This window comes from Pseudophryne corroboree, chromosome 6 (assembly GCF_028390025.1).
Source record: "Pseudophryne corroboree isolate aPseCor3 chromosome 6, aPseCor3.hap2, whole genome shotgun sequence".
Lineage (NCBI taxonomy): Eukaryota > Metazoa > Chordata > Amphibia > Anura > Myobatrachidae > Pseudophryne > Pseudophryne corroboree.
In genome coordinates, this window is record NC_086449.1 from 160,199,340 (window position 1) to 160,213,793 (window position 14,454).

General features: G+C 45.1%; 1 protein-coding gene and 2 pseudogenes across 1 annotated transcript in view; 1 reads left to right on the forward strand and 2 right to left on the reverse strand.

Moving 5' to 3' along the window:
* Nucleotides 1-14,454, reverse strand: part of RASSF2 (Ras association domain family member 2) — a 104,842-nt gene that overhangs the window by 37,334 nt on the left and 53,054 nt on the right. The window contains exon 6 of the mRNA XM_063932052.1: nucleotides 1,682-1,845. Coding sequence (XP_063788122.1) covers nucleotides 1,682-1,845 — 164 coding nt within the window. The remainder of the gene's footprint in view (nucleotides 1-1,681; nucleotides 1,846-14,454) is intronic.
* On the reverse strand, nucleotides 12,672-12,789 carry LOC134937233 (5S ribosomal RNA; annotated as a pseudogene).
* Nucleotides 13,870-13,987, forward strand: LOC134937234 (5S ribosomal RNA; annotated as a pseudogene).

Below are 14,454 nucleotides of genomic sequence, written 5' to 3' on the forward strand. Positions count from 1 at the left end.
ATCCTGTCTATAGATCTGCATTCAAAAGGTCTACAGTCGATAGGTCAACAAGGTCAAAAGGTCGGCAATCAAAAGGTCGACGGGTCAAATGGTCGACAATCAAAAAAGGACAACAGGGTCAAAAGGTCAACACATGGGCCCTCATTCCGAATTGTTCGCTCGCAAGGCGATTTTAGCAGAGTTACACACGCTAAGCCGCCGCCTACTGGGAGTGTATCTTAGCTTCTTAAAATTGCGAACGATGTATTCGCAATATTGCGATTACAAACTACTTAGCAGTTTCAGAGTAGCTTCAGACTTACTCGGCATCTGCGATCAGTTCAGTGCTTGTCGTTCCTGGTTTGACGTCACAAACACACCCAGCGTTCGCCCAGACACTCCTCCGTTTCTCCAGCCACTCCTGCGTTTTTTCCGGAAACGGTAGCGTTTTCATCCACACGCCCATAAAACGCCGTGTTTCCGCCCAGTAACACCCATTTCCTGTCAATCACATTACGTTCGCCGGAGCGAAGAAAAAGCCGTGAGTAAAAAAACTATCTTCATAGCAAAATTACTTGGCGCAGTCGCAGTGCGAACATTGCGCATGCGTACTAAGCAGAAAAACGCTGCGATGCGAAGAAAATTACCGAGCGAACGACTCGGAATGAGGGCCATGGTTTTTAGGGTTTTTTACAACTTTTGCTGCATTAACTATCCATGTCACAAACTATTACCTTTAGTAACCTTTAGTAACCGAGCCAGAAGGGTGGTGAGTGGAGCGAGCTCGCGTGGGGACGCATTTCATAAAACTGACTATCCATGTCATAAACTATCACCATTAGTAACCTTGTGGTGAACGAAGCATATACAAGACAATACCCCCCAAAAAATTATCTGTCAACCTTTTGACCCTGTCATCCTAATATCTATCTTTTTAACGTCTATCTTCTGTATCAGAACCATTTAGAGTTGTGAGTAAATCCATCTAAAATGTGCAATAATCCATCTAAATAGTGCACTAATGCACCAACGCAAAAACATGCTGTGCTGCTGGGGAGGAAGAAATATTAGAGCTAGGAGAGGGGAGCACCCTAGTTTAATTCTCGCAGTGTAAAACTGAAGCCGCCCAGTATTTGTGCGCTGCATGCAAAAGGACACAGTATTTACCCTGCATGCAAAAATAAAACATGTAAATTGCATTTATTTTACTCCCATCTCATCTTAACATGATCCGTCCACCTGTAAATTTGCATCCTTTATTTGGATTTGCGTCCAACTCTATGGGGTCTATTAAATCAGTGATTTTAATCAATGCTAGTAGAACATTTTTTATAGGCAAAAAAGTTTTGAAAAAATCTCACCAAGACAGTACAGGGCTTTACCATGCCAGTCTCTGCCAATGTGCGCATGTGTGAGCCAGCGAGTCACTGTTACTTATAAAGAATTGTCAGGATATGTAAAAGGCCCACGTAAACCTGTGAATTGGTGAACAGAATTGTTGCTCTAGTCCTACGCTGATGGCGGGACAATAAAAGTGGCCATGATGATTGGCTGAGAGTCCTAGGAAAAGTAAATAGCATATTCTAGTGCTCAGTGCACCCAACACATTCTCAACCCAACTGAAAAGACATATGCCTTGTATTATATAGTGCACAAACTATGCATTTACTTGGCACAAGTCACATATAGCAACACATCATACCTTGTGGTTGTAAAAGTGCCCATTTATGGAAAACCGATGGCGTTTGATCCGTCTCTGCTCTCCTGGGGTACGCAAGTTACCCCTCCGTCGTATCCCAACATCACTGCGTGTGCGCATGAGCTGAGGGGTCTCATCCTGTGATGTTTTCTCCCCTTCTTCATCAGCTGGAAAAGAAACAGCACGTGTAATGGTGTAATGGGTCATAGCATGTTCTGTATAAGTAATCAACACTTCATGCTCAGTATTATTGTTGTTATTATTATTATTACTGATAACTGATGAAATATGCATCAGCATCACTAGCTTCATTTCAAATACAAATCAGCCTATGTTAGAGCCATATTACTAAACATGTGCTCGAAGATCTGAGCGGAAACATACATGTAGATAAATATGCAGTGTTCCGTCAGTTTAAGATAAGAGCAAGAACACTTTGTATTCCGTAGCTGGTAAATCCGACAGCCTGGCAGAGCCCATCGAACCCTATGTGGGCTGCTTTAGCTGTTGGAAATGGAGGAATTGCTGCAAATAATAGGATTTTAATACCTACCGGTAAATCCTTTTCTCTTAATCCGCAGAGGATGCTGGGGTCACCATTAGAACCATGGGGTATAGACGGGATCCACAGGAGACATGGGCACTTTAAGACTTTGAAAGTGTGTGAACTGGCTCCTCCCTCTATGCCCCGCCTCCAGACTCCAGTTATAGGAACTGTGCCCAGGGAGACGGACATTTCGAGGAAAGGATTTATTGTTAAACTAAGGTGAGATTCATACCAGCTCACACCTGAAGCATGACGTACAACATGGCATTCAACGGAACACATGCCAATGGACATGAACAATTTCAGCAACATGCTGACAATAAGGTAACACAACAAGTGTGAAACCACAACTTATAACTGCAGATACAGTACGTACTGGGACGGGCGCCCAGCATCCTCCACGGACTAAGAGAAAAGGATTTACCGGTAAGTATTAAAATCCTATTTTCTTATACGTCCTAGAGGATGCTGGGGTCACCATTAGAACCATGGGGTTATACCAAAGCTCTAGAACGGGCGGGAGAGTGCACCATTAGAACCATGGGGTTATACCAAAGCTCTAGAACGGGCGGGAGAGTGCGGAAGACTCTTCAGCACCGATTGACCAAACTTTAGGTCATCATCGGCCAGGGTATCAAACTTGTAAAACTTAGCAAAAGTTTTTCAATCCTGACCAAGTAGCTGCTCGGCAATACTGTAACGCCGAGACACCCCTCTTCCCCCCCCCCTCCTTCCCCGGGCAGTCGCCCAGGACGAGCCCATCTTTCTAGTAGAATGGGCCTTCACCGATATCGGTAATGGCAATCCTGCCGTTACATGCGCCTGCTGAATCGTACCACAGATCCAGCGCGCAATGGTCTGCTCGGAAGCAGGACACCCAATCTTGTTGGGAGCATACAGGACAAACAGAGCCTCTGTTTTCCTAATCTGAGCCGTTCCGGCGACATAGATTTTCAAAGTTCAGACCACATCCAGATACTTTGACTCAACGAAGGCATCAGTAGCCAGACACCCCCAATAGGTTGGTTCATGTGGAAAGAGGAAACCACCTTTGGAAGGAACTGTTGACATGTTTCTTTAACTCTGCTCTATCTTCATGGAAGACCAAATGAAGGGCTTTTGTGAGACAAAGCCGATAACTCAGACACCCGCCTCACGGATGCCAAGGCCAACAGAATGACCACTTACCAAGTGAGGCACTTTAACTCTACCTTCTGTAAAGGTCCAAACCAATGTGATTGAAGGAAACTGCAACATCCCGTTAAGGTCCCACGGTGCCACTGGAGGCACAAATGGAGGTTGGATGTGCAACACGCCTTTCACGAAAGTCTGAACTTCTGGAAGGGAGGCCAATTGTTTCTGAAAGAAAACTGATAATGCTGAAATCTGTACCTCAATTGAGCCCAATTTTAGGCCCGCATCCACACCTGCTTGTAGAAAATGGAGAAAATGTCATAGCTGAAACTCTTCCGTAGGAGCCTTCTTGGATTCACACCAAGAAACATATTTTCTCCAAATACGGTGGTAATGTTTAGACGTTACCCCTTTTCTGGCCTGAATAAGTGTGGGAATGACTTCACTGGGAATACCCTTACGGGCTAGGATTTGGCGCTCAACCTCCATGCCGTCAAACATAGCCGTGGTAAGTCCTGATACATGCACGGCCCCTGTTGTAACAGGTCCTCACGCAGAGGAAGAGGCCAGGGATCTCCTATGAGTAATTCCTGAAGATCTGGATACCAAGCCCTCCTTGGCCAGTCTGGAACAATGAGGCTCGCCCGAATCTTTGTTCTTCTTATGATCTTTAGAACTTTTGGAATGAGAGGAAGTGGAGGGAATACATACACCGACTGAAACACCCACGGTGTCACCAGTGCATCCACTGCTGTTGCTTGAGGGTCCCTTGACCTGGAACAATATCTCTGAAGCTTCTTGTTGAGACGAGATGCCACCACATCTACTTGAGGAACTCCCCAACGACTTGTCACCTCTGCGAAGACTTCTTGGTGGAGGCCCCACTCTCCTGGATGGAGATCATGTCTGCTGAGGAAGTCTGCTTCCCAGTTGTCCACACCTGGAATGAAGACTGCTGACAGAGCGCTTGTATGCTTTTCCGCCCAGCGGAGAATCCTTGTGGCTTCTTCCATCGCCGCTCTGCTTTTCGTTCTGCCCTGACGGTTTATGTACACTACTGCTGTTACATTGTCTGACTGGATCAGTACGTGCAGATCTCGAAGAAGATGTTCCGCTTGTAGAAGGCCGTTGTAAATGGCCCTTAACTCCCAAACGTTTATGTGGAGACAAGTTTCCTGATTTGACCTTCTTCCTTGGAAGTTTTCCCCCGTGTGACTGCTCCCCAGCCTCGGAGGCTTGCAACCGTGGTTACTAGGATCCAGTCCTGGATTCCGAACCTGCGCCCCTCTAGGAGGTGAGAGCTTTTTAGCCACCACAGGAGTGAGATTCTGATCTTGGAAGACAGGATTATCCTCCGGTGTATGTGTAGGTGGGAACCGGACCACTTGTCCAACAGGTCCCACTGGAACACTCTGGCATGGAACCTGCCAAACCAAATGGCCTCGTAGGCCGCAACCATTTTCCCCAGCCACCGAATGCATTGATGTATTGACACTCTTGCTGGTTTCAGAATTTGTTTGACCAATTTTCAGAGCCTTTTCCACTGGAAGAAAAACTCCCTGTAACTCTGTATCCAGAATCATTCCCAAGAACGACAATCTCGTTGTTGGAAGCAACTGTGATTTTGGCAAGTTTATGAGCCAACCATGTTGTTGAAGAACTGTCAGGGAGAGCGCCATGTTCTGCACCAACTGGTCCCTGGATCTCGCCTTTATCAGGAGATCGTCCAAGTACGGGATAATAGTGACTCCTTGCTTGCGAAGGAGAACCATCATTTCCGCCATCACCTTGGTGAAAATCCTCGGAGCCGTGGATAGACCAAACGGCAACATCTGACATTGGTAATGACAATCCTGGATTGCAAATCTCAGGAAAGCCTGATGCGGAGAAAGAATGGGAAAGTGTAAGCAGCATCCTTTATGTCTACTGAAAACATGAAATCTCCTTCCTCCAGACTGGAGATCACCACCCTGAGAGATTCCATCTTGAATTTGAATTTCTTCAGGTAGAAATTTAGGGATTTCAGGTCTAGGATTGGTCTAAACCGAGCCGTCCGGCTTTGGGACCACGAAAAGGCTGGAATCAAAAGCCTTCTCCCTGTTGTGACGGGGGTACCAGGATAACGACTTGATTCTGCCACAACTTTTGTATAGCCTCGCATACTACCTCCCTTTCCGGAGGAGAAACTGGTAAAGCCGATTTGAAAAATCGGTGAGGGGGAACGTCTTGAAATTCCAGTTTGTACCCTTGAGACACTATTTGTAAAACCCACGGGTCTAGGCCCGAACGAACCCAGAACTGACTGAAGAATTTGAAACGCGCCCCAACCGGTGCGGACTCTTGCACGAGAACCCCAGCGTCATGCGGTGGATTTGGCAGAAGCCGGGGAAGACTACTGCTCCTGCGAACCAGACAAGGCTGGTGATCTTCTACCTATTCCCCTTCCTCTACTAGCAAAGAAGAGCCTCACCCTCTTCTGTATTTATTGGGCCGAAAGGACTGCATTTGATAGTGTTGCGTTTTCTTTTGTTGTTGAGGGACATAAGGCAAAAAAGGATGACTTACCTGCGGTAGTCGTAGACACGAAATCATCGAGGCCATCCCCAAACAAAACACCACCTTTGTATGATAGAGACTCCATATTTTTCATGGAGTCTGCATCAGCATTCCATTGGTGAATCCACAATGCTCGCCTAGCCGAGACCGCCATGGCATTGGCCTTTGATCCCAAAAGGTCAATATCTCTTGCAGATTCCCTGAGGTACGCCGCAGCGTCCTTGATATAACCCAGCATCAAGAGTATGCTATCCTTACCCAGTGTATCTAAATCAGATGACAATATCTTGTTTACGATCTGCTGGGTCTTTAAGGACCGCCGTGCCCGGTGCCGGCAGAGCCACCTTTTTAGATAACCGGGACACGGCCTTGTCCAAAATCGGGGGTGACTCCCACTTTTTCCTATCCTCAGTGAGAAAGGATAAGCAACCGGAATCCTTTTGGGGATTTGAAATTTTCTGTCAGGGCTTTCACAGACTTTTTCAAATAGAGCGTTGAGTTCATGAGAGGGAGGAACGTTACCTCCGGTTTCTTTTCTTTATACATACAGACCCGTTTATCAGGAACAACAGGGTCCTCAGTGATACACCATACATCTTTTATAGCTACAATCATGTACACAATCATGTACTGAATGCTCTTAGCCAATTTCGGATCTAATCTGGAATCACTATAGTCGACACTGGAATCAGTGTCCGTGTCGGTATCAGTGTTAACCAACTGGACAAACGAACGTCTTTGTGACCCCGACGGGTCCTGGACCTGCAATAACACATCCTCCACAGATTTTTTTTTTTTATGCCTGGATCTGAGACTCAGACTTATCCAACCTCTTACTGATACGAGTCCTATTCGCATTCAAGACATTCACCCAGTCAGGAGTCGTCGGTGCCGACAGGGTCTCACCCACATTTATCTGTGTCCCCAATACAGTCTCCTCCTGGGAAGAGCACTCAGCCTCAGACATGTCGACACACGTGTACCAAACACTCACAGACACACCGGGCTTATAAGGGGACAGACCCACAGTAAAGTCTGTTAGAGGGACACAGAGAGGATTTGCCAGCTCACAACCCAGCGCCAAACAACCCTGAAAACACTAAATAATGCCTCAGAAGTTGTAGCGCTTTTCTGCCAATTTCACCAAAAACTTACTGTGCCCCAGTTTTGCACCCTGATAGTTGTCAGACAGTGGAAGGGAGGACCAGTGTCTCTGCAGCCTTGTGAGAGGAAATGGCGCCGAGCAGTGAGCCGAGGGAGTGAGGAAGAAGCCCGTAATGGCGCGCTTCTGCCCGCTCCTAAAGAAATTAATTAATTATACTGGCGGGGGTTCAGACAGTGCCTAGGCACTAATGTCCTCTCTTGCCAGGTCAAATTGAGGATTTTATGCTACCCCCCCACCCCCTCCCCGCGCCCTGCACCCTGCAGTGCCTGTGATTTGTGTGGGAGCATGGCGCGCAGCGTCTCGCCCGCCGCGCGGTACTTCATAAAACCGTCACTGAAGAGAAGTCTTCTTTCTTCTGCTACTGACCTGTCTTCTGACTTCTGGCTCTGGAAGGGGGTGACGGCAAGCTGCGGGAGTGAGCATCTAGGCGTACCCAGCGATCATCACCCTCAGGAGCTAATGGTGTTCTGTCAGCCAGAAGCAGAGCCTTTGAACTCACTAGAAGTAGGTCATACCTCTCTCCCCTAAGTCCCACGAATAGTGGTCGACATAATGACTGTCGACCATAACATGGTCGACCATCCATACCGGAACCATGCACTACAGGGGAGCTCTACTGAGTTTCTCTGAAAAGACTTATGTTAGGTTTTTTATTTTTAGGGAGGCTACTGGCAACAGTATCTCTGCTTCGTGGGACTTAGGGGAGAGAGGTATGACCTACTTCTAGTGAGTTCAAAGGCTCTGCTTCTGGCTGACAGAACACCATTAGCTCGGTTCCGGTATGGATGGTCGACCATGTTATGGTCGACAGTCATTATGTCGACCACTATTGGTCGACATGGACACATGGGCAACACATGAAAATGGTCGACACATGAAAGGTCGACACATGAAAAGGTCGACATGCGTTATTTAACTTTTTTGGGTGTCGTTTTTTGCGTAAAGTGATTGGAAACTCCAATTAGTGCACAGCGTCCCCTCGCATGGCTCGCTTCGCTCGCCATGCTTCGGGCAAGGTGCCTCGCTCCGCTACCACTGCGCTCGGCACAGATTACCGTTCCAATCGTAGTCCACGTGGATCGTGAAGTATGGAAAAGTTCCCCAAAAGAAAAAAAAGTTAAAAAGCTCATGTCGACCTTTTCATGTGTCGAACTTTTCATGTGTCGACCATTTCATGTGTCGACCATGTGTCCATGTCGACCATGTCAATGTCGACCAATAGTTGTCGACCTAATGACTATCGACCATAACATGGTCGACCATCTGAAAGGATACCGTAGTGCATCCAGTCTCACTGGGCACAATTCTAAAACTGGAGTCTGGAGTAGGGGCATAGAGGGAGGAGCCAGTTCACACCCTTTCAAAGTCTTAAAGTGCCCATGTCTCCTGCGGATCCCATCTATACCCCATGGTTCTAATGGTGACCCCAGCATCCTCTAGGACGTATGAGAAATTGGTGATAGCTGCTGCAGCCCCTCCTTCTTACATCCTTGGGATCCTTAATATTTGCGGGTACCCACTGCAATGGAGTCAATCTGTATACTAGTCCAGCGTGGCTGACATAAACAGGCAGCAGTGTTGTCAGTGCTCCTCCCATGTGTACTTCCTGTTAACTTGCACTGGGCAAGCATTATGGGGGAGATGTATCAAATATTGGAGATACCAATAAATCAGCTCCTGCAATTTTACAGGCTGTGCTAGAAAAATGAAAGTTGATTGGTTGCTAAGGGCAACTTCTCAACTTTATCTCTTTCCAACTTTCTCTCTCTCCAAGGTTTGATAAATCACTCCCTATTAATACAGTGACCAGAATGATTTATAAAAAATTACTTATTGCCACAACTTATCAAGAAAATATTTGTGCTTTCAGTTCTACTAATAAAAACAACTGTAAAATAATACATTCAAATTGTTTTGAACTTTAAAAATAAAAAAAGCTTTATTCAAATAAAAAAGCTTTATTAATATAATAAAACGTTTTTAAGCGATTTTTCTTTTACCACAGTTAACATAGTAGACTATAGCCAGCATGCACAGTACTGGCTTTGACGTGGAGGTAATATATAACCAGTACACTTTCATTCAGGATAGAACAATACTTTGCTACATGTTTATTTGGGATGTAGTCACGATCGCAGCGGTCAGCATACCGACGCGGGGGTCACGTCCACCAGAATGCCGCCAGGGGTCTGAGGGCTATTCCCACTCGTGGGTGCCCGATCCCGGCGTTGTCATGCTGACCACTGTGTTACCGACCACCGGTATACTGAACCCAAGCGGTTTATTACATGATGATGGTTTGTGATGCACTGGATGCTGTGTAACCTGTGTCTGCATGTGTATTAGATCCTGCACTTTTATAGCAAGTAACAGAGATGCTGCTTATCAGTGTGATCCGTGTAACAGACCCCGGGAGTGGGTACAGGCTGCTTTGAACATTGGGTTCGGCAGGCAAGCAGCAGAGCCCATACTGGAAGGAATACCTGAATTATTCATATGCCCAGGCTGAGACCAGCTGATACCATGAATATTTCATGAGATAAGACCAGATGTCACTGTGACCTTCCTACACACAATGCTTCCTATAAATGCCCCAGTCATGTAATTAGTAACACCCTCTGACATCTGGGAAAATCAGGCTTGGTTCCTTGAACGAATACTGAAGAAAACATTCACACAGTGGCTAAATGGTTATGCTCTAAAACCTAAATTGCTTATATCATGTAATATACACTAATAAAGCATGTGACAAATAACACTTTATAGGCAGATCATCTAAATAAGTTTCCTATATTAAGTTCATTTCATAGTGATGTGCTGCTATAAGTTTCTAAAGCTCTACCTGGCTACATCTATTGTAGGTTTACATGTTCTCGTATATGAATATCACAGGTGCACTGATGCTTTGGCAAACACACTTAGGGGTATATTCAATTAAAGTCGGATCCATTTCCGACATGTATTTGTCCGAATGGATCGGACAACCCCTATTCAATCCCATCTTAATTCGACTTTTTCAAGTCGAATTTAGATGGGAGGCAGAGGAGGAGAGGGGGAGCGAGCCGCGGGTGGAAGCTGCCGTGAGGTCGGGCGGCTGAGTGACATCCAGCTGCAGCGCTACTGTAGCGCTGATCTCCCTGTATGCCCGCCGGCTGTCCTCCAGTCTCCCTGCAGCCCCCCCCCCCTCGCCTCCTCTGGGTCCACATCTCAGTCCGACATAATTTTGATGTCGGACTGAGATGGTCGAAAAGGGGGCCAAAACCTGTCGGTTTTGGCCCCATTTTCGACACAAGCACATGGATCGGCAGCTATTCCGCCAATCCACGTGCTTTGCAACAAATCGATTTCATCGACTTGTCGAAAAATTTAGGGAAATATTGAATAGGTCGAATCAGGATTCGACCTTAAAAAGTCGAAAACTGCCGTCTTTTCGACAGACAGCAGTTTTCGACTTCAAGTGAATATACCCCTTAGAAACACTAGAGGGTCTGTTTCTATTGGCCCCCAATAATTAAGTATACAACGCTGCAAGTTGTAGCAGTGGCCAGTTAACTACCAGAGCAATTCTGCATTACTCTGGTGCACGGACAGCGGATTCAAAAATTAGCTACTGGTGCAAGGGCATATTAAGAGAGCAAGGGGCCCGTGTGCAGTCTCTGTCCGGTCCAGCCTCCTCTGTAGCAGACAGTGACACTAAAGGGCCCCATACACTAGGGAGATGTATCTCAGCAATGACTTCCATGCAATTTTCCTGCAATCTGGCCGGGAGCTTCCCGGGAGGCCTGCGCTTGCAATTTCATACTTGAGTGTATTTTTACATGTGATTTATCTCGTGCAATCTAATGTTAAAGCTATTTCCATGCAATTGAGATAAATCCCACGTGCAGCACGTGTGATCTGAGATTGCGATGGGTAACACACGGGAGCGTGCAATCGCAAGAAAAGTACATGCAATTTGACATTGTTCATGCTATCCATCTCAGGAACTCATCGCAATCAGGGTCGGACTGGCCCACAGGGGAAACCACCGGTGGGCCCCACTGCCTGTGGGCCCACCTTCTCCTCTAGGGATTGTGTTCCAGGCTGTATCCTAGTGCACTTTAATAACTTTAATACATATGTTACCTTATACGGCACAGGACTATGGGACCAGCCCATGCACTCTCTTACAGTTAGGTGGGCCTCTGTGGTGGTTGGCCACACCTCCACTATTGCCTGGCCACATCCTTAAGCATGGGCCCCTACCACTGCATTTCCCCGGTGGGCTCTTCTTCCCCCAGTCCGACACTGATCGCAATTGCACGAAAACGTGCAATATCGCACTAGTGTATGGGGCCCTTAAGCATTAGATTCTCCCTACTGCGCATGCACCAGATGCTGAGAAAATGGCCACGCACCATTTTCCCGGAGACCTGTACACCACCTAGTGCTCAGAGTCACTGTCACTGCCACGGTACTCCAGAGAGGTAATTACTGAAAAAAATGGGTGCAGGGTGTGCGGTTTGGGCCAGCTGGACCCAGGGGCCCATGTTACTTACTTCTACCAAGCATGCCCAGTATGCGCGCGGCCGCAGGGGACACAAGGCTAGAGTGGGCGGCAGGATCCCTGTTCGCAACATGTACCTCCTTCCCATAGGAAAGATTAGCACTCTAGGAACCAGTGTCATATGAAGATGGTGTACTGTAGGTTCCAGAGATGTGCGGGGAGGTAAATGGCTGAGGAGGTATTGGCGAGTACCAGAGCCAGATTTACACACAATATATGAACCTGAGGATCCATGTGGGCACTATACACAAGTGCAGCAGTATATACTGCTGGAAATTTGATGAGCGTTGATCAAAGATGTGCGGACAAGGTGGCAGGGGAGGCCGAGACTTACCTGTTATGCTCCAGTATACCAGGAAGGTTGATGATTCCGCACCAGTATTGCACAATTACATGTGTTTATCAGGACCAGTATACATTTGTACGGAGATAATCTCTTATTATTATCTGGTGGTGCACCCAGAGTCAGAAAAGGGGCTAGAGCAAACGAAGAGTAAAGAAGACTCTTTTTTGGGTGCACTCTTATTAAGTATGTATTTATGAAATTTGTTAAAACATACAATTTTTATTATATTTAATTAAAATATTGTCCGTATCCACTCATATTGCATTTGTAGGAGGAACAAGTCAAAAAATGGGGTTATGTCCTGGTTTGATCTATCCCAATATAGACTGGCATGGGGGTGTAGATATATTAACCATACACCTGTTCTCATGCCATACCAGTACAAGCTGTGCTTGTTTTAATGGGACCAAAATAGGTCATGCAAAAATATGTATCAGTTACACCGGGATTATGTGTACCAAATAAACTATCTCGTCTAGTCTTAGCCACTTAAGCCCTCAATGGGTACTTGATAGGATAGAACTGAAAAGATTAGGTTCTATTGAGTCTCGCCTAAGAAGATGATGGTTAAGGAGACCAAAAATTGGTGATATACCGATGTTCTTGCCTGAATAGAATCAAGAAAATTGTATGAGATGGGAAGGAAGAAGTAGTGGTGATACTGCTGTTGGTATTCGAGTTTTGATTTGGAACAACCTCAGATTACTACACTGGGTATTCTTTGAGGGTCACCCCTCAAATACTGACCCAGCCCATCACCGTTTTGCTTCCAAGATCAGACGAGATTGGGCTCTAGCGGTGAGGTATGGTAGTAACCTATGAATGAGGAGTTCCACTCACCAATGAGAGTGCACCTATTTAATAGATTTAAGGAAGAAGTGTGGATCTGCTGTCCTGTTAGACCTGGGATTGCTCCCAGGAATCATGGATGAGAGTCCACGAAAATAGAAAAGGTATTGAATTCTTTATAAGAAATAAGAAAGTAACATAGTGCATAGATTCAGGCAATTTATAGACAAAATGTGCATGTAAAATTGCAGATAAGTTTGCACATCAGTATTATCTATGGTATATATTCACACTGAAAACCCAGCAAAAATGCCCTTTTCTGGGTGAGGATTTCATCCAAAACACTTTCATTTAAATATATAGGTAATATATCCAAGGGTGCTATCAAGTGAGGTCTCAGATACAATGTATCAAATATTGTCTGACGAGCAAAAAGAATAATATTATATCAGGTATAACATGTATGTATCAAGACTAGGGCTATCATCTTATATGCTATCAATTAGTTATAATAACTGATAAAAATAAAAATTATTATATTAGTATGAAAGGTGATACCAATTACTGGGCAGTAATTGGTATCACCTTTCATACTAATATAATAATTTTTATTTTTATCAGTTATTATAACTAATTGATAGCATATAAGATGATAGCCCTAGTCTTGATACATACATGTTATACCTGATATAATATTATTCTTTTTGCTCGTCAGACAATATTTGATACATTGTATCTGAGACCTCACTTGATAGCACCCTTGGATATATTACCTATATATTTAAATGAAAGTGTTTTGGATGAAATCCTCACCCAGAAAAGGGCATTTTTGCTGGGTTTTCAGTGTGAATATATACCATAGATAATACTGATGTGCAAACTTATCTGCAATTTTACATGCACATTTTGTCTATAAATTGCCTGAATCTATGCACTATGTTACTTTCTTATTTCTTATAAAGAATTCAATACCTTTTCTATTTTCGTGGACTCTCATCCATGATTCCTGGGAGCAATCCCAGGTCTAACAGGACAGCAGATCCACACTTCTTCCTTAAATCTATTAAATAGGTGCACTCTCATTGGTGAGTGGAACTCCTCATTCATAGGTTACTACCATACCTCACCGCTAGAGCCCAATCTCGTCTGATCTTGGAAGCAAAACGGTGATGGGCTGGGTCAGTATTTGAGGGGTGACCCTCAAAGAATACCCAGTGTAGTAATCTGAGGTTGTTCCAAATCAAAACTCGAATACCAACAGCAGTATCACCACTACTTCTTCCTTCCCATCTCATACAATTTTCTTGATTCTATTCAGGCAAGAACATCGGTATATCACCAATTTTTGGTCTCCTTAACCATCATCTTCTTAGGCGAGACTCAATAGAACCTAATCTTTTCAGTTCTATCCTATCAAGTACCCATTGAGGGCTTAAGTGGCTAAGACTAGACGAGATAGTTTATTTGGTACACATAATCCCGGTGTAACTGATACATATTTTTGCATGACCTATTTTGGTCCCATTAAAACAAGCACAGCTTGTACTGGTATGGCATGAGAACAGGTGTATGGTTAATATATCTACACCCCCATGCCAGTCTATATTGGGATAGATCAAACCAGGACATAACCCCATTTTTTGACTTGTTCCTCCTACAAATGCAATATGAGTGGATACGGACAATATTTTAA